Here is a 19,638-nt window from a genome sequence, read left to right on the forward strand (position 1 = left end):
GTCTTTGCAACAACACCAGAGTCCGATGCAAAGTTATGTCAACATACACGGGAATACGAGTCCCATGTGCGTAAATACGTGGCGCTCATTTGCCCCTCCAAACACAGACGTGGGATTCAGTGAATCATAGGGGGAGAACATACACCACCCTCTCCAGTTCCTACTTATAACATTGAAGCAGTGTAGAACACACCTACCAAGTTGGTAGCGATGGATTATGAGTGCAGTTGTTTGTTCAGTCAACAGTAAGAAATGATAAACTACAACACGTCAATCCTTATGTTGTTCCTTGCATGGCTGCAAATGGCTCTTTCTTAAAGAGGGTCCAAAATCTACAACTAAAGATGATCGGATGGCTCCTCTTCTCCAATGTTTGAGCATCTCATTCATCAAATCTCATATATTTGTTTTTTATAATTTATTTAATAAAAAACATGCTCTATTCAAAGACTTTATGACATATTTTTCGAAACCTGAAAAATTAACAGCTTTTAAAACTTTACAATATAGTTGATTTTTAGCACTTTAAAAAACACATCTAAACATCACAAATTTATAATCCAAAACATGTCACTCGCTAAATGAATGATAAAAATCCAATATGCAAAGTTGGATCGATGAAAAACTCGACCGTTAGAAAAAATGAACGCCATCTATTATCATCTGTTGTAGATTTTAGACTTTACTTTGGTTGGAAGGTCTCCTCTTTCTTTTATATAAATATTTATATATGATCACTAGGATATGTAAACTACTTTCTGAACTGGACATTTTCAACATTACAAATTTGCCAATAATTGATTGTTGGATAATGTATTTTCAGTTAAAAATCATTTTTTTGATGCTTGAATATTTATGGAAATTTTGAATTGTTGATTTTCAAGCCTTACAATATGCATCGTATTCATATGATTTAAGAGCTGGTTCTTGTGTGCTACTTCTAAATTTTTTTCCAATCCATGCCTTGTCTACCAGTCGCACTTATCCGCTAAGCTTTTTTGTTTTTTGAAAGGCAAGCTGAAGTTCGGCGGACACCTAGTAGAACAACAGCAGCCGCCATGTGACAGAGGGATTCGATCATGAGCCTTCAGCTTGACACAGGACCCCGCTTACTACATTGGGATATTGGTAGGATTAAACCAACTTCTATTCCCGGTCTTTGTAGCGTGTAAGTGCCCTTAAGCAACGAATTGACCGAGCCCACACCGAACGAGGTGAGTCTGAACCGGCCCGAACCACACCCCAACTCCTTTCTCAGTTGGCTGGGCCCCATTTCTTGGTCGCCAAATAAATTGCAGTGGAGGTGGCCCCACCTTGAAATCCTCGAGCATTCCCTCTCTTGGAGGCCAGAGTCTCGACGTCACCAAGGGATCCCTCAAGAGTCAGGAGAAAAAAGTCCATAAGGGTGGCCTCTCTCTCTCTCTCTCTCTTTGAATTTGTCTTGGTGATCACGATACGTAAAGGAATGGGAGGGTGGGCCTTGTTGGGTGTATAAGATTCCGAAGGGAGGCGGTGGAGTTTCATTAGCGGCGACAATGGCAGAGGAGATGAGCAGAGCCAGCCAATTGGGTACCTCTGAACCCACCTCCAAGCAACGATCGCTGTGGCCTTCGTTCCTCAGGTGGATTCCCACATCCACCGATCGGATCATTGCCTCCGAGAAACGCCTTCTCTCTCTCGTCAAGTAAGAGTTGATAGCGAGATGAATGGCCCTAAGAAGTCTCTCTCTCTCTCTCTCTCTCTCTGGGTGTTTGTTTGTTGGAATGGACGCCGTTTCCTGAGTTGGGAATTCCAAAAAAATGATGCCGACATGCAAGTTTTATGGTCTCTTGCGTTGTTTTTGTATGATGGACTTCCTGGGGTTAATTTGGTTTCTTTAATTGTTCGGAGTAAGTCGTTATCTGGAGAATGTTGAAAGTGATTGCTCTCATTCTGTTAGTGAATTGTTCTTAATCTCTATGCGGTTAGCAAGTAGTTTTCAAATTATTTGATACCCACATGCAAATTTTTGTTATTCCTCCTTGATTTTGTATTGTGGTTCTCTTGAGGTTAGTTTAATTGTTTGGACTACATTGCATTTGGGATGATTGTGGGGGAGTTTTTCCTTTTAAATCATTGCAATTTCTTCCTTGGCATTTTAGCTAAGCTTGGCCTGATTTGGGTAAATTAGCGTTTGTTTATAATCATGACTTTCTTTTTTCTTTCCCAGGACAGCGTATACCCAGGAACATGTTAATATTGGGTCAGGGCCACCTGGTTCAAAAGTCTGGTGGTTTAGGTCTAATAGCGACGAACCCAGGTTTATCAACACAGTCACATTTGACTGTAAGGAGAATTCACCCACTATTGTTATGGTTCATGGCTATGGTGCTTCTCAGGGGTTCTTCTTTCGCAATTTTGATACGCTTGCGAACCATTTCAGAGTCATTGCAATCGATCAACTTGGGTTAGTTTTTCATTGTTTTAACCTTATTGGATGTGCTACAGCTTTTTTCTTATCCTTCCAGGCTCAATTTTGATACTATGTTTTTTATACCTCTAGCAATTGTATGTCTCTGTTCCTTTTGACCCCTTTTTCTGTAGTCAATTAAAGAATGTAACTTATCTGGATGTTGGCACATGTAGTCAGTACAAAAGAAATATGGGCGTATTGGTTATTGCCTTCGCATGTTCACAATACTGTCTGTCTGGGAGAATGATAGACTGATTCTTCAATTTTCTTCACCATCAAAACAATATTGTCCTCCAGCAAAGTGTCATTCTTTTAACCCTTTCACCAGAGATTGCCTGATATGCACAACTATCTTCAGTTTTTAGTTTTTCAGTAAAGTTGCAATTAATATGCCTGTTTTTCCATGATACATCCATCAAAGTCCAAGCTTTCTCATCACTTGGTGTACCTCTACCATGTCATCTCTCACTCTTTGTGCCTCCTTAATGGTGTAGTTCAGCCATTGCTACCAGAACTTCAACTCTAAAAACAAGGCATGGGAGATGCTTGACGAAGCTTTACTCTTTTTTTCCATGAGGAACAGGAAAACCGCCCCCCAGGATCAGAGATGTGGCTGTGCTGGCTATGCCTGCGGTACTTACGGTCGCCTTCCTGTGGCACATCCATTTCCCCAGGGAGTCCCCTTGCTTCGGCACGAGCAAGGGACATAATGCCCTTGCCCCTTCTTATATGCAAAGTCCTGATGCCCATGAGAATGGCCCCCTTCCCACTACACCAAACCCCTTGGGGCTTGATAAAGCTTTACTTTCTACTGTATTGCTGTATCAGGTCATATACATGCAGGAATTAAGCTCTCAATGTGAAGATATAGGGAATAGTGAATACTCACTGTTCTTAATGGCTGTGGCTACAGTATTCACTATTTACAGGCTTCCTGCACTTATACTAGCATGTTTAACACTTCCAATTCATGTGAATTTCTTAATATCCATTAACACCTTGTATGGGGAAGAGTCAAAAGTGATGAGAAGCTTACAGCCTGTATCTGATTAGTTTAATTACTTAATAATCAAGTTATGGGTAGATAGTGTTTTACCATAATACTTTTACACAGTATCTTATTACGTTAGATAGCATAAACAAAGCCAGGCGTAGAATGTTAAAATAATTTCAGGCACCATTACAACTTACAAGCATAATAGTAACACCTGCTTTCAAGATATTCATGACCCAGAACTATGGATGACTTGCACGTAAGAATTCAGTTGAGAAGAGACTTTGTGAAAAGTTCTGCCAGTAGATGTTCATGACAACATAACATCACACAATCTCATTATGTTTGATAAATTTCTAAATGAGATGTTAGTTGATCTCTATGTCTTTGTTTTACCATAATGAAGAAGGCTAAGAGGGATGGTGGTGGCACTCTAGGCATGTTATGCATATACAGTTGTAAATACAGGAATGTGGCCATTTTGGTGAAGTTTTCCATCACAAATGTATATAAGGATATCTGGTATAAGAGTAAAAATGAGGTATCCATGTGACAGAGCACTCAAGTTGTCACAATAAATAAAACATCTGGAGGTAGCTGCCATAAAGCATCGAGGAGAGAACTCCATGAAATTAAACGTGAACCAAGATAATGATAACCATCAATGGACCTAATCTGCATAAGAATAAACAATAAGAATGCAATGACTTGGAATGAAGTATTTTTGTTTTAGTCACAGATGTCATTGTGATTCTTCAGCCTGTGATTCTTGGTCACAGGTTCATATTTGTGACCAACTTTCACAGGTTAAAAGGTGTAAAGAATCACAGCTGTGATTCAACTTTCACATTTGTGTTGCTCTATGAAAGTTGTGTGGTTGTGATTTTTAATCACAAGACAACAAACAACAACAACAACAACAACTATGCCTTCATCCCAAAACAATTGGGGTCGGCGATATGAACCAAAAAAGAAAACCATTCTGGGTCTTCCACATGAATCCTTCTCCTCCAATCATTTCTATCCAATGCCATGTCCTCGGTGAGGTACAAAGCATTCATATCCTTTCCTATCACCTCCATCCATGTCTTCCTAGGCCTACCCCGACCTCTTTTAACTAATATATTTTCCCATTTCTCCATCCTTCTAACTGGAGCATCATTAGGCCTTCGCCGAATATGTCCAAACCACTGTAAACGATTCTCTCTTATCTTATTTTCAATGGGTGCAACACCTACCTTCTTACGTATCTCCGCGTTCCGAATCTTATCTTTTATTGTATTTTCACACATCCATCTCAGCATACGCATCTCAGCTACACTCATTTTTTGAATATGATGTCTCTTGGCAGCCCAACATTCCGTACCATATAGTAAAGCGGGCCTAATAGTCGTCCTATAAAACTTTCCCTTCAACCGCAATGGCAAGAACTTTAGAAAATACCACTTTCATAGGGCTTTGCGAACATGCCCTTAATGAGGAACAATTACAATCAAGACCATCAACAAATGTTTCCTGATATGCCCCAAAATATACTCGACATCTTCATAGTATGCGGTGGGGAAAGCATGCATATATTGTGAAACATGATTGACTCCAATAATATGATGACACTAAATGTTGAAGTACTCCAATAATATGATGGCACCAGTGTTGTGAAAAGCGTTGAGGTTTAGCGAGGCGCTCCACTAAAATCTGAGGCGAGGCGTAAGCCTCGAGGCGCAAAGCGTAAGCCTAATTTTTTTTTTATTAAAACTTTAAAAAAACTATAAAAATTATCTAACATTATAAATAAATAAAAAATGTTTTATTGATGAAGCAACAACCAACGAAAAATAAAAAATCTCAAATAAATACGGAAAAAATATGAGATTAACATGTAAAAGCTATGTCACATGGGTGCGGGTGCGGGTGCGGGTCCGGGTGCGACACGGGTGCGGCGTAATTTAAAAAATTTTGGACACGGGGACTCGGCTATATATATATTAAAATATATATATATATATATATATATAAGACTCGGTCAAAGTTGTGCCCATTAGGGGACAGGTGATGAGTTGTGAAGGCATTCTGTACACTTTCTTCATACAGGAATAATTCACTTTTGGGCACTTTCTTCATACACTGTAATAATTCACTTTCTTCATACAGGAAAAAACCACAAAAACTTGAGTTGTGCCCATTCTGTACTTAAAACTTGAAAGTGTACAGGTTTTTTAGTTGTGATGGGTTTTTTTCCTTACAGCTGTAGCCCAGAAAATTTTAAAAAAAAAAATTCAAAATTTTTTTTTTCCAAAAAATGGACCAAAAGGACCCTGGGTGCGTTGACCACACCCAGGGTCGGGTTGACCGAGTCCGAGACGCACCCGTGTCCGCACCCGTGTCGGTGCGTGTCGACGCGGGTGCGGCGACCTTGGAGCCGAGTCCGTGTGACATAGTGTAAAAGTAATATTAATGCAACAACTTGATCTATGTAAGTATCTAAGAAATAAAATATGAGCAATCATTCAATAAAAAATTAACATTAACAACAAAATGCATATTAGCACTGACAACATCATGTCATAATTAGAAAATGCATGTTAACATTAACAACCAAATGTTAATATATTTATCCAAAACTCTTCAAAATGAAAGTGTTAACATTCATAATTACAACTCAAAGACTCAAAAAACATATAAATGGCCATAGCTCTATAATATGAATTAGGGCCTAGACTCTTCTTGTGTTTCGTCATCATCAATATCTAAGTCTTCAATGTCATTATCTGAGGAATCCATATAAATAGGTTCTTCTTCATCTTCATTCTCTGACTTTTCATCGTCTGCACTTTCTTCCTTCACGTCCTCGGTAACTTCTTTTGCTTTTCTTTTTCCTTCAATAAAAAATCATGTATTAAATACTTATGTTATGTAATTAAAAAATATACTTATATTCATAACAAGGTAAAAGGAATATAGATTTACCTCGATCTCTTGAAGACCTCTCTTGCCTAGAACCACTTTGTAAATCATGAGGTGAAGTGACATTTTCAATAGGCACATGCTCAATGGCATTCATGTCGAAGTTTAGATTCAACCATGAATTCTCCAACCAATTAGGATCACTAGGCAACACTGGATCTTCCTTCTCCACAATCCACTCATCGTCTCAGTCTATATGATCTAGACATATAGGGTCTTTGGTAGCCCTCCTCATATTTCTCTCTCTTAATTTCATATTGTACATTACAAAAACCAATGCATTCATCTTCTCTTGTTCAAGTTTATTCCTTCATGTTGTATGTACCTATAATTTCAAATCATTGATAATCAATTATAAGATAATTAAACTTATAAAAATGTATTTCAAATCATTGAGGCGCGTTTTTAATAACACTGGATGACACTCTTTTGTTCATGGCAAATTGACAATGGTTCGAGTCTAAGGACACAGGAAAGTTAGTTGGTGACTTGACTAGCTTGTGCTCAAAAATACTCTTTTGACATATTAGCCCAATAAAGTACCTAGGTTGTATCATTTTGATCAGCTTCAACTCCTAGTAGGTAGCAGTAGTGCCCAAATTAGCAATTAACCATTGTGATAAATGGATGCATATCATTATGTGCTAGAAAATGCTAATAATGATATCAATACCAAAGGTGCCTAGGCTATAAAATGAAGCTTGGGGAATTTAACTGTTCTTTCTCAACTGAAGCAGTTTGTGGATGGATCACTCTCTGCATGGCTAGGGATTGCATAATGTTGATTTACTCACACGAGCATCATGTGGATGCAACTTTTAGTTGTGGATAATGTCTAAAGAGAGAAAGGGATGATTGCTATCCATCTTAATGACCAAATTGGTTATGGTTGAATCCATATTCCCACTTGTATCTAGGGATGGCAGTGGACCGGGGGAAAGCGGGGCCCCGCCCCGCCTCGCCCCGTTTGGACCGGGGATGAAGGGTATGAAACGGGGATGGAGGCGGGGATGAAGGTTAAAATCCATCCCCGTCCGGGGGTGGAGGCGGGGATGGACTGGCACGTTCCCCCGCCCCGCCCCGCCCCGCCCCGCCCCATCCCCGCCCCGGCCCCGCCCCGGCCCATCCCCGCCCCGCCCCCGGCCCATCCCCGTCCCGGCCCCGCCCCATCCCCGCCCCCAACTCAGATGAACTGTTTACTAACCCTAACTCCCTTCCCTAATTTCCTAACCCTGGAGCCGGGCGACGTTACTGTGCACGTAGGACGCCGGGTTCTCGATAGCGTACCAGACTCCGGCCTGGGCGGCGAGGTGCATCACGTGGGTGAAGGCGACGAGGTCGAAGAGCTTGGCCAGGAGCTGGGCGTCGTTGATGTCGCCGGCGATGACGAAGACGCCGTGGTCGCCGAGGATTCGACGGCGGGCCTTCTTGAGCGAGGGGTCGTAGTAGTCGTTGAAGTTGTCGAGGCCGACGACACTGTCACCGCGCTTCCGGAGGGCGAGCGAGACGTGGGTGCCGACAAAGCCAGCGGCGCCGGTGACGAGCACGCTCATCCCGCGGGGTCGGGGACGGGGGCGGGGTCGGGACGGGGACGGGGCGGGGGCGGGGCGGGGACGGGGACGGGGCGGGGACGGGGACGGGGCGGGGGTGGAGGACATGAAACGGGGATGAAGGCGGGGGTGGAGGATAAAATCCATCCCCGCCGCGGAGGCGGGGCGGGGGTGGAGGATAAAATTTTGAGGCGGGGCGGGGGTGGAAACCTTGTCCCCCGCCCCGCCCCGCCCCACTGCCATCCCTACTTGTATCTTGCCCATCAGTCATTTTCTGAACCTTTCTGTCATCCTTGCTCTAGACCAGTGTTGTGAAAAGCGTTGAGGCGTAGTGAGGCACTCCACCAAAATCTGAGGCGAGGCATAAGCCTCGAGGTGCAAAGCGTAAGCCTCAAAACTTTTTTTTTTAAACTTAAAAAAACTATAAAAATTATCTAAAATTATAAATAAATAAGAAATGCTTTATTGATGAAGCGCCAACCAACATGAAATAAAAAATCTCAAATAAATACGAAAAAATATAAGATTAACATGTAAAAGTAACATTAATGCAACAACTTGATCTATATAAGTATCTAATTGCATAAATATGAGCATTCATTTAATAAAAAACTAACATTAACAACAAAATGCATATTAGCACTAACAACATCATGTCATAATTAAAAAATGCATGTTAACATTAACAACCAAATGTTAATGTATTTGTCCAGAATTCTTCAAAATGAGAGTGTTAACATTCACAATTACAACTGAAAGTCCCAAAAAACATATAAATGGCCAATAACTCTATGATATGAATTAGGGCCTAGGCTCTTGTTGTGTCTCATCATCATCAATATTTAAGTCTTCAATATCATCATCTGAAGAATCCATATAAATAGGTTCTTCTTCATCTTCATTCTCTGACTCTTCATTATCTACACTTTCTTCATCCACGTCCTCAATTACTTCTTTTGCTTTTCTTTTTCCTTCAATAAAAAATCATGTATTAAATATTTATGTTATGTAATTAAAAAAATACATTTATATTCATAGCTAGGTAAAAGGAATATAACTTTACCTCGATCTCTTGAAGACATGTCTTGCCTAGAACCACTTTGTGAAACATGAGGTGAAATGACTTTTTCAATAGGCACATGCTCAATGGCATTTATGTCGAAGTTCGGATCCAACCATGAATCCTCCAACCAATTGGGATCACTTGGCAACACTGGATCTTCCTTCTCCACAATCTCTTAATTTTATATTGTACATTACAAAAACCAATGCATTCATCTTCTCTTGTTCAAGTCTATTCCTTCGTTTTGTATGCACCTATAATTTCAAATAATTGATAATCAAATATAAGATAATTAAACATATAAAAATGTATTTAAAAAATAAAATACAAAGTCACAAACCAATGAGAAAGTACTCCAATTCCTCTCACAGCCCGATGCACTGCATGTCAAACTTAAAATTCGAATTGCAAAATTCATCAACTCAGGATTTTCGTGCCCAAATGAACTCCACCAATCAGCTGTATTCAAATAAAATAATAAAAAATTGATAAAAACATTAAGAATGTTATAATTAACAAAAACATAAAAAAATATTGACAAATAACAACATAATTACAAACTTACCAGGACTTTAATTTTCTTGTTGTAGCAGTTGCCTATCTGCCAAACAAGCCCTTTGCCTTTTTAAATGCATCGATTTGTGTTGTAATTTTCAACCGAATATTTGCATCAGAAACTAATTTTTGAACACAATCATAAAAGTCACCCATAATTTCTCCATCAGGGTTGAAGTTGTCAGCATAATGAAAATGTGGATTTAAATAATAGGCAGCTGCATGCAAAGGCTTATGAAGTTGTAAGTCCCATCGTCTATCAATGATATCCCAAATAGGTTTATATTTTCTTTCGACATTGTCAAGGTTTGAAGCAATTTCCTCCTTCGCTCTATCCATTGCCTCATACAAAAATCCCATAGTAGGTTCGTCTGCATCAACGAGTCACAACACTTTCACGAGAGGTAGTGTAGCTTTAATTGCGTATGATATGACAACCCAAAACTTATGATCATTAAGAACAATATAAGAAATGTTCATAACATCAGATTTCTTATAGTAATTAGATGTTCTAAAATTTGAAGATAAGAACATCGACTTTAACTCTTTCTTATAACATCCAATACTATGAAGTGTAAGATATGTTGTGGCAAAATGAGTGACGGCTGGACGTAGAAGTTCTTTCTTCTTTGTGATTTTTATCATTAAATTTAATACCCATGCATGACTATAAATGTATCTTGTAAATTTTTTTTGCTTTTTCCACTGTATCTTTAAAAATTGATATATTTCCAATATCTTCTAACATAAGATCCAAGCAGTGGGCTGCACATGGTGTCCAAAAACATGTTTTTCCTGCTGTTAACATATTTCCAGCTGCCACATAATTTGGTGCATTATCTGTAATGAATTGCACCACATTACTTTCATCAACTTTTTTAACAACTTCTTCAAACAACTTACACAAATTTGCACCAGTTTTTTTCATGTCGCTGATGTCAACTGACTTCAAAAATATTGTCTCAGATGAGCTGTTCACAAGAAAATTAATTAAGTTTCTTCCTTTTGCATCTGTCCAACCATCTGCCATAATACTGCAATCAACCTTTGGCCACTCTTTTTTGAACTCTTTCAAAATTTCATGAGTACAATCTACCTCGTCTTTCAAAATCCACGTTCTGATTTCATAATAAGAAGGCAATTTGAACCCTTACCCATAATTTGCAATAGCTTCTACCATTACACCAAAATATGGATTATTGCAAAGATTAAATGATAAGACATTTGCATAAAAAAATCTACCAATGGCACGACATACATTTTTTCTTTCATCCATTTTGAAAGCAGTGTTTATTGTGGTTTGTCGTGCTTCTTTGTTCACAAAAAGGTCCATATGACCAGCTGTACTTGTTTTTGCATCACTACCTGATCCACTAGTTTCTTTATTCACATTATCGTTGGTTGATGATCCAAAATAAACACTTCTCTCGATATCCAACTTGTTTTGTTCTAACTCTTCTTTCTTTAGCATCTGATCCTTTAGATGATGCTGAAAAAATCTTTTCACGTCAGGTGGAACCGCTTCGCACATGCTTACACCATGCTTTGTGCCAGCTAAGTGATGTTTTAGCCTATAGATGCCTCATGTAGTCTCTTTATGACAGTAATTGCAAATTACATGTCCTACGAGTTTGGGATCTTTAGTAGGATTTGGAACTTTAACTCCATGATCCCATCCTACATCTTTTGCCATTGTTCAACTGCAAAAATACATAACACAAAATATATATTAACATCATGCATTCTGCTGACCCCATTACATGAAAACAAATGCAAAATAGACAATCCTGGTGTATAAGTTATATAAGAATCCTAAAAAAAAACATAATTGAGCAACAAGAGTTATGTTGCTTATGTGTGCCAAAGTAATAGAAACAAAACAATGACGACATACATAACTCTTGTGTAATGTAACAGACTAATATACAATATGCTAACTGAAGACATAGTAGTCAGGAAGTTACAAATCTATCAAAATATAATGTGAGTTGAAAGGTTCTTTAAGTATTTTGTCCATCTTAACCAGGTTTGGTCCATTGCAGGTTTTGTAAACCAAACCCATGATTGTGATCTCTTTAGTTCTTTTAGTTGAAAACACATACCACATTCAAAATTTATCATGTTTAGTCAAATTTTTTAAAGAAATCTAAAAATCAGCATTTCGTCACTATAAGTCAAAAACGATGGAAGCGAAAAGATGGCTACTTGTGCATGTCCAGCGACTAGAGTATTTCTATATTTGAAGAGGCAAGGAATAACATCCAAAATATTTTGAATCCGTAGTCACTAAACTAATACATAAATACAAACAAGGCTAAAAGGTGACAAGAAAAACACGAGTGACAACATGGCAAAAAAGTCATTAATAAGACAACAGGAACAGAAGCCAACAGTAAAATATTCATATAATGAACCTATTTTTTAGTTTAAATTAGGCCGAGTGCGTCTAGTGGTCTAAATAGTTGACATGATAACCTTTCGTAGTGGAGAACCAAAGAGTAATGGGAAGAGTAAAACAATCTCTCAAGAAAAAAAAGAAAGAAGAAGAAGATGAGAACAGTAAAACAAAGCAAAAAGCTAAGCATATGAAAAATCGACTTAACTTCAAATCCCCTAAGGCCCTAATATTATATGCCACCTGGAAGCTCAGAGACATCCAATTCATTACAAGAAGTATGCCAAAAGTATATTGCTTGTCATACAATAATCAAAGAAACAAACTTCTAAATTTTTAGCTACCAACTGAAAATTCATATCATGAAGAGAGAATTCAGACTTATACTAATTCACAGACAAAAACATACACAAATTTTTTGTTTCTTTAACATCCAAAAAGCCTCGAACCGATTTACTCCATTACCCCAAGAAAAAGATAAGGAACCATGAACAACCATGAAACTGAATCCTCAATTCAATGTTCTCTTAAACCAACAGAAAACAAATGCTAAATCTTAACTCCACATCACCACAAGGGAGAAACTCAGAAACACAGCCTATTAGCTAATTCAATTCCCAAAAGACAAAAAGATTGAAACCATAAACAAAGGAACAGAATACCTGCGTTCAACCAAAGAGTTAAGGGCTTATGATGAGGATGATGACCTGCCTCCACGAAGTAGTAAAAGAGATCCCCTGCCCACCTAAGGCGACAACAGGGGCTCCGCCCCCCTGTCGGTCGACCACAAAAGAAAGGCAGGGGGTAACCCCCTGCCGAAGAGAGGCAACGACAGGGGGCTCTGCCCCCCTGTCGGTCGACCCCTCAAAAGAAAGGCAGGGGGTAACCCCCTACCTGATGACAAGGTGAGCGACAGGGGGCTTTGCCCCCTGTCGGTCATGTTAGAAAGTATGCGGAAATGAATTACAAGAATGCATAATGCATTCATAAGGTCCAACATTGGACAAACACAACCCCATAATGAGGAATAACACAATGGTCCACTAAGGGACACCACAAGAAGCCTACGAAGAGGCATAAGTTACATAAACTTTATTGAATGAGGGCCTAAAAGGGCATACCTTACATGGGGGAATACCCCTCTATTTATACACAAAGGAGTGAGAGAAAGAGTGAGAGAAAGAGAACATTGGGAGGCCCAAAAGGGGACTCGTTGGGCCCTCAACGGTCACATTTGTGACCATTGGGGGTCCAACGACTCCTTTGGTTGGGACCCCCAATGCAATGCATTAAATGCATTTTACAATAAATAAAAACATAAAAAGGAAAAAGAAAATGTAAAATAAAATACATGTAAAAGATGTAAAAAGACTAAAATGCCCCTAATTGGCAAAATTACAAAAATACCCTTTATCGGGTATGATGAGATAAATACATATATATGTATATATGATTGCATATATTTTAACACCCCCCCTCAAACTTTGCGTGGGGATAACGAGAAGTTTGAAGATACAACATGAGGGTTCCAGTCTTCAAAAAAATCTTCAATGAAAGTCACCAACATTATAGCACATGAAAGAACTTTGCATCTGTCAACCTTTAACTGTCTTTAATGATCATCCCCAAGCTCCTTTCACGATGTATCATAGATGATTCATTCATCCCATCTTGAAGATCCTGTGGAACAAGCCAAAAGAACTCCAAGTAAAAAGTACCTTTGTATCTTAATCAAATAAGAGATATAAAAAATGCATAATAGACCATAACATTGATTATGAAGGACAATGATTCAAAAGATAATTTATGCATTTTGATTGAGTATTTATGCAAAACACGAATTCACCTTAAACATTGATGAAACACACTAAGTTCTTGAAGAAAGATAAGTGCACAAAGGCCACACTAAGAACATTTGACCAAAAATATCCCTAAGAACCATGTAAAAATGCTTTTAAAGATGTGCACTTCAAGCATCAATCACCACAAAAGAATACGTGTGCAAAGACACACCAAGAACACTTGAATAAAAGTACCCAAAGGTACAAAGGGGATACCCACAAATGCAAAAGATTGAATTTCTTAGAATAGGTGAACACTAAGGCTCTCAAAATCATTCTTACAAAGGGTTTTATCAATATTTGAAAGTAAGGAGTGTGTGCACGGAGAACACTCACAAGTGCACAAAGACACAAAATATGAGATTTGTATTAAGATCAAGTAAAAAATTTCATGTATTAGAAATATATCTAAGAAGACAATGTTCACATAAGAACAAATTGCTTCCAAGGGAAGTGTACAAGATCATACGAAAGAAAGCATGTTTAGCATACATAGATCACCAATCGGGAGACTTTTTATCAACAAAAGATGAGTTAATGATTTCTCACATTTTAGAGAGAAGAAATTCTATGCCAAACAAATGCCATATGTGAACTTGCAAGGACATGATCTAAAAAAAACATTCACCCAAGAGTCAAGATAATGAGTGTTATTTTAGTAGAGAAACTTACACATTTAAGAACATCTCACTCAAATGATTGCAATTACAAAAACTCATTTTGCATATCAAATACAAAGGTGGCCAAAACCATAAGCACTTAATATGTATATTAAATGCCAAAAAAATCAATTTGATCTTAAAATATGCATATTAATGATATGATTCACTTGTATCTTTAAAAGACAAAATATGAATGAAATTTCATAAATTTTAACAATAGTTCATCCACTACAAGCAACTACGTCATTAGTCCTCCAAAACCCATAAATCAAGTGTATAAGTTACTAGATCAAGAACATAAATATAATGACATTAAAGGCCAAAGACACATACAAAGGTGTGTAAAAAATACCTTTGTTTACATGTAATAATACTTGAAATGAGTGCATCAACGACAAAAACAAGAGAATATATGCCAACATGGACCAAAAGCATCTCTTGTCTACATAAAAATACACTCAACATCAAGTATGTTCAGCTACTAGAACAAGAAAATCAAGCCAACCATGGGCTAAAACACAATACATCTCTTGTCTACATAAAATGACACTTGAAATGAGTGAAAGAAGCCAATTATGGGCATACATCTCGGCGACTAGAACAAGGACACAAATGCCAACATGGACTAAAATCACACACCATGGTGTGAATCAACGTGCCTTGTCTACATATAATTACACTCAAGACAAGTGTGTTCAACTACTAGACCAAGAGAACAAAGTCAACAAAGGGCTACCAACACACAAAGGTGTAATAAAAGTCTTGTCTACATATGATGACACTTAGATAAGAGTTATAAAAGGAGAAGACTTTTGAAGCAATAAGACTTGTAATGACAAACATTTAACAGATTATCAATTTCAATATATCTTAAAACACTTATGGTTTCAAACTTTAGTCATTCATCACATGTATACATAATTAAGAGCATCAATGGCCAAAATGAATGAGTGACACAATCATAATTAGAGATCACATAACAAGTCATTTTAGAGTCAAACTACAAGTTGGCAATCTAAAATAGCATAACACGAGGTGCACATAACTCACCTCAACAAACATCTTTAATATAACAATAATAAGGCCAAACAAATGATGCATTAAATAACATGTGATGGACAAATATAAATGCCATAAAAAGGCAATAAACACTTAAGGGAATCATTTTCCAAATAGAAGTTTTTACAAAGAGGACTGATTAAAAATCGAATCAAAGGTCCAATATAATCAATCACAACAATATGCCTCATAACAACAATTTTGCATAAACACGAATTATGCTTAATCATGATCAATTCTTTAATTTATACTAAAAAAGACTTATCATGAAACATTAAACAAATAATGCATATGAAATTTCTATATCATGTAAGAAGAGGAAGCTCATGAAAGCTCTCATAATACAACATGCTTGAAAAGAACACTTGTGCACAAAGAGCACAATACAAACTCGCAAATGCAAACCCAAAAGTCATAAGTTTCACTAATAGAGCTTGGGCTATAATCCCACAAGCTTTAACCATGATAGATATAAAATGCAATTATATGCACACCAAAAGATAATAGATGCAATTTTTATGTAATATAAGATGTCGAATGACAATATAACAAATTTAGTTTAATATGGGCATTCTTTAATAGATGCGGTAAAATTTGGAAAAACTCATGCGGAAAAATTCACAAAAAGAACAAGTTTGTAAAACTTGCAATATTAGTAGAAAATAAAAAACTAAAGGACCAAGCTTGTAGAAAGAATTGGACTTCTATAATTAGACCTTCAAATGCCCACAACAAAACTTTCCAAAAAAATAATCCTTTTGAGACCGAAACTTTGAAGGATTTTCACAAGAACAAACACTCTTCTTACAAGAATTGTGGAAGTCTCACACATAGTATTCACCAATAAGAACCACACAACACTAAAAAACGAGTATGTAAAGCAAAGAAGAAAAAACTTAACTCCAAATGGAAGAAAGCCATACTTCAAGAGTTACTAGAGGTATTCATACATCACTACATGAGGAATCTCTAATTACAAAAAAATGCACTAAGACACATGATTTGAAATCATTTTTGAGATTCTTAAAAAATATCACTACATGAGAAATCTCTAATAAACATCACTACTCATAATATATGATAGCAAGTGTGTAGAAAAGAATGTGAATTATCACAAGCTTTTATATGTTAAAGAATTTCAATCTCAACTCAACTTGTCTTTAAAAAACTTCCCACACATATATAATTCATGCTTTTAAGCAAACATGCAAGAGATAACTTCAAAGTACCGAAGTTATTTGATAAAAATTTAAATTCTAGGAGTCAAAGATATCCATCAATACAAAGCTTTTAAATCATATGTAGGATTTGAAAAACAACAATAAGATCACAAAGACTCCTAAAACCATACATACGAGTTCAAGATTGACATCAACTTATGCTTGAAAGATAAACACGATTAACGACCCTATTAAAGGAAGTTTTAAGCAATGACAAACAAGTTCACCGATTTAACTAATTATCTTTTAAGAGATTTTAAAAATGTGATATACACAAAAGCAAAGGCTCAATGAAGAACCGAATAACACAAGTACTAAAAAACAAAAAAACACATACATATAGATTATCAAGGAAGTAAATATTTCTTTATAATGCATGATACTAAACGAAAAAGAATACATACCAAATAACTTTAAGAAAGAAAAGAGAGAGAACAAGAAAACTTAACCATTTTTCTTAATATTTCTTGAATAACACATTTTTCAATGCACCAAAGAGCAACTCGGTCACAACCTTGCTCTGATACCATGTTATAAAGTATGCGGAAATGAATTACAAGAATGCATAATGCATTCATAAGGTCCAACATTGGACAAACACAACCCCATAACGGGGAATAACACAATGGTCCACTAAGGGACACCACAAGAAGCCTACGAAGAGGCATACATTACATAAACTTTATTGAATGAGGGCCTAAAAGGCCATACCTTACATGGGGGAATACCCCTCTATTTATACACAAAGGAGTGAGAGAAAGAGTGAGAAAAGAGTGAGAGAGAGAAAACATTGGGAGGCCCAAAAGGGGACTCGTTGGGCCCCCAACGGTCACATTTGTGACCGTTGGGGGTCCAAGGACTCTTTTGGTTGGGACCCCAAATGCAATGCATCAAATGCATTTTACAATAAATGAAAAAATAAAAAGGAAAAAGAAAATGTAAAATAAAATACATGTAAAAGATGTAAAAAAGACTAAAATGCCCCTAATTGGCAAAATTACAAAAATACCCTTTATCGGGTATGATGAGATAAATACATATATATATATATATGTATATATATACATATATATGTATATATATACATATATATGTATATATATACATATATATATATATATATATATGATTACATATATTTTAACAGGTTGACCCCTCAAAAGAAAGGCAGGGGGTAAACCCCTGCCTGACGACAAGGTGAGCGACAGGGGGCTTCGCCCCCTACCGAAAAAGAAAGAGACAGGGGGCTTCGCCCCCCTGTCGGTTGACCAAGAGAGAAAAGCAGATTGGGGGGGGATCCCCTGCCCACCAAAGGCGACGACAGGGGGCACTGCCCCCTGTCGGTCGACCCCAAAAGAATGGCAGGGGGTAACCCCCTGCCGAAGAGAGGCGACGATAGGGGGCTATGCCCCCCTGTCAGTCGACCCATCACGGAGAAGAAGAAGCAAAGAAGTTTACCTGTCACCGAAAAACGCAGAGGTCGCCGGAATGGACGACGGTGACGGTGAGTTGCTGGCGCCCTCGTAACAAAGAAAAGAAGACGGTGGTGGCCGGCGGGTCGGCGATGCCTTCTTAGTAGAGGAAAGAAGAAGGTGGAAGAGGCGATGATCGACGACGGGTGGTGGCCGGCGACAACAGTGGTGGGGGACGAGAGGGGACGGAGTGGAGAGAGAAGGGGCGAGGGCTTTCCCTCGCCCCGAAGCGCCTGTGTCTTTTTTAAAGACACAGGTTCTCGATCTTTCGAGAATACGGGCCAGGATCCGGGTCGAACTCGGGTCCGGGCTGCTCGATTTTTTAATGCGCGCCTCACTTTGAGGCGCGCCTCGCCTCAAGGCGTACGCCTCAAGGCGCATGAGGGTACAATTTTGCACTTTTTAAGTGCGCCTCAAGGCGAAAAGGCGGCGAGGCGCGTTTTTTGCGCCTTGAGGTGCGTTTTTAACAACACTGCTCTAGACTAATGTCCATGCCACTGAAATTTGATTGAGAGGTCTGCCAAATACACCAAAAGCTCTAAACTGGAGACTTTCAGCCATATCTGATAAATGAGCTGCTTTCTGGAGGAACAATGGGCCCTTCACCTTGATCTTCAGTGAAGATGGCATCGGATTGATTGTAAAATTAGGATAAGAGCAACAAGGATTAATAGCTATTTCACGGCTTTGATATTATGTTGGTTTTAGGAATTTATGTATATGATGACTTGAGAAATGTGAAACAGGAAAGAGAGAGTAATATTACTTGTTGTACTGGCTTGGTGCAAACAAACAGTAACATAATCTCTTTTATACCTTAGTAAATACAAGAAGCACCCCTTATGGATGGCATTGAGTTCCAGAAGGTCCTATTCCAAATAGGGAAAACACAAAATATGATTGTATTATTTAGTGCCTGTCTTTTGAGCTGGGTGGTTTACAAATGTTGAATAGTCTGTAGCACTTCACTGCTGGTATTGGGCACATCTCATGCTTATAAAATGTCAGAGACGGGTATGTCATGTAATGTTGATGAAGATCTAGTCCATTGAACATTCCCTTTGCACATCTTTGAACATTTCTATGTCAGCCATTGGTAAGATCTTGAAGGCTACATTTCTTCTCCACTTCAAATGACATCCATCATTCTTTCCTGCCTAACGACAATTTTTTTTCATAGATGATGGTTTGACCAAGGTTATAAGTATTGTATTGTTACCTGTATCAGTCGGGCCCATAGTAACAATGTATCGTATTGTATCGTAAATTTTTAATAAAAAAATTCAAAAAAAAAGAAAATCATAAAAAATTAGTAAAAATTCTAAAAAAATCATATCACATGAAAAAATGATGAATTGCACAAAATACAACTATAAAATTACATATGAAGCATTTATGTCTCTATGAGTCG

General features: G+C 37.9%; 1 protein-coding gene across 5 annotated transcripts in view; it reads left to right on the top strand.

The window, feature by feature from the left end:
- The first annotated feature begins 1,471 nt into the window (after positions 1–1,471).
- The window catches only part of LOC149832555 (putative 1-acylglycerol-3-phosphate O-acyltransferase), a 130,290-nt gene continuing 112,123 nt past the window's right edge, over positions 1,472–19,638 (top strand). For 3 of the 5 annotated variants that reach the window (XR_016433352.1, XM_090014573.1, XM_090014572.1), the window contains exons 1-2: positions 1,478–1,684; positions 2,210–2,446. Coding sequence is in view for 4 of the 5 variants with exons in the window: in XM_090014573.1 (XP_089870699.1) it covers positions 1,536–1,684; positions 2,210–2,446 (386 nt within the window). In the remaining variant the exon portion in view is untranslated. Of the gene's footprint in view, positions 1,890–2,209; positions 2,447–19,638 lie in introns of all 5 variants that reach the window. The other 2 variants (XM_090014570.1, XM_090014571.1) reach the window with 2 other exon arrangements.

This window comes from Nuphar pumila, chromosome 7 (genome assembly GCF_984573655.1).
Source record: "Nuphar pumila chromosome 7, dmNupPumi1.hap1.1, whole genome shotgun sequence".
NCBI lineage: Eukaryota > Viridiplantae > Streptophyta > Magnoliopsida > Nymphaeales > Nymphaeaceae > Nuphar > Nuphar pumila.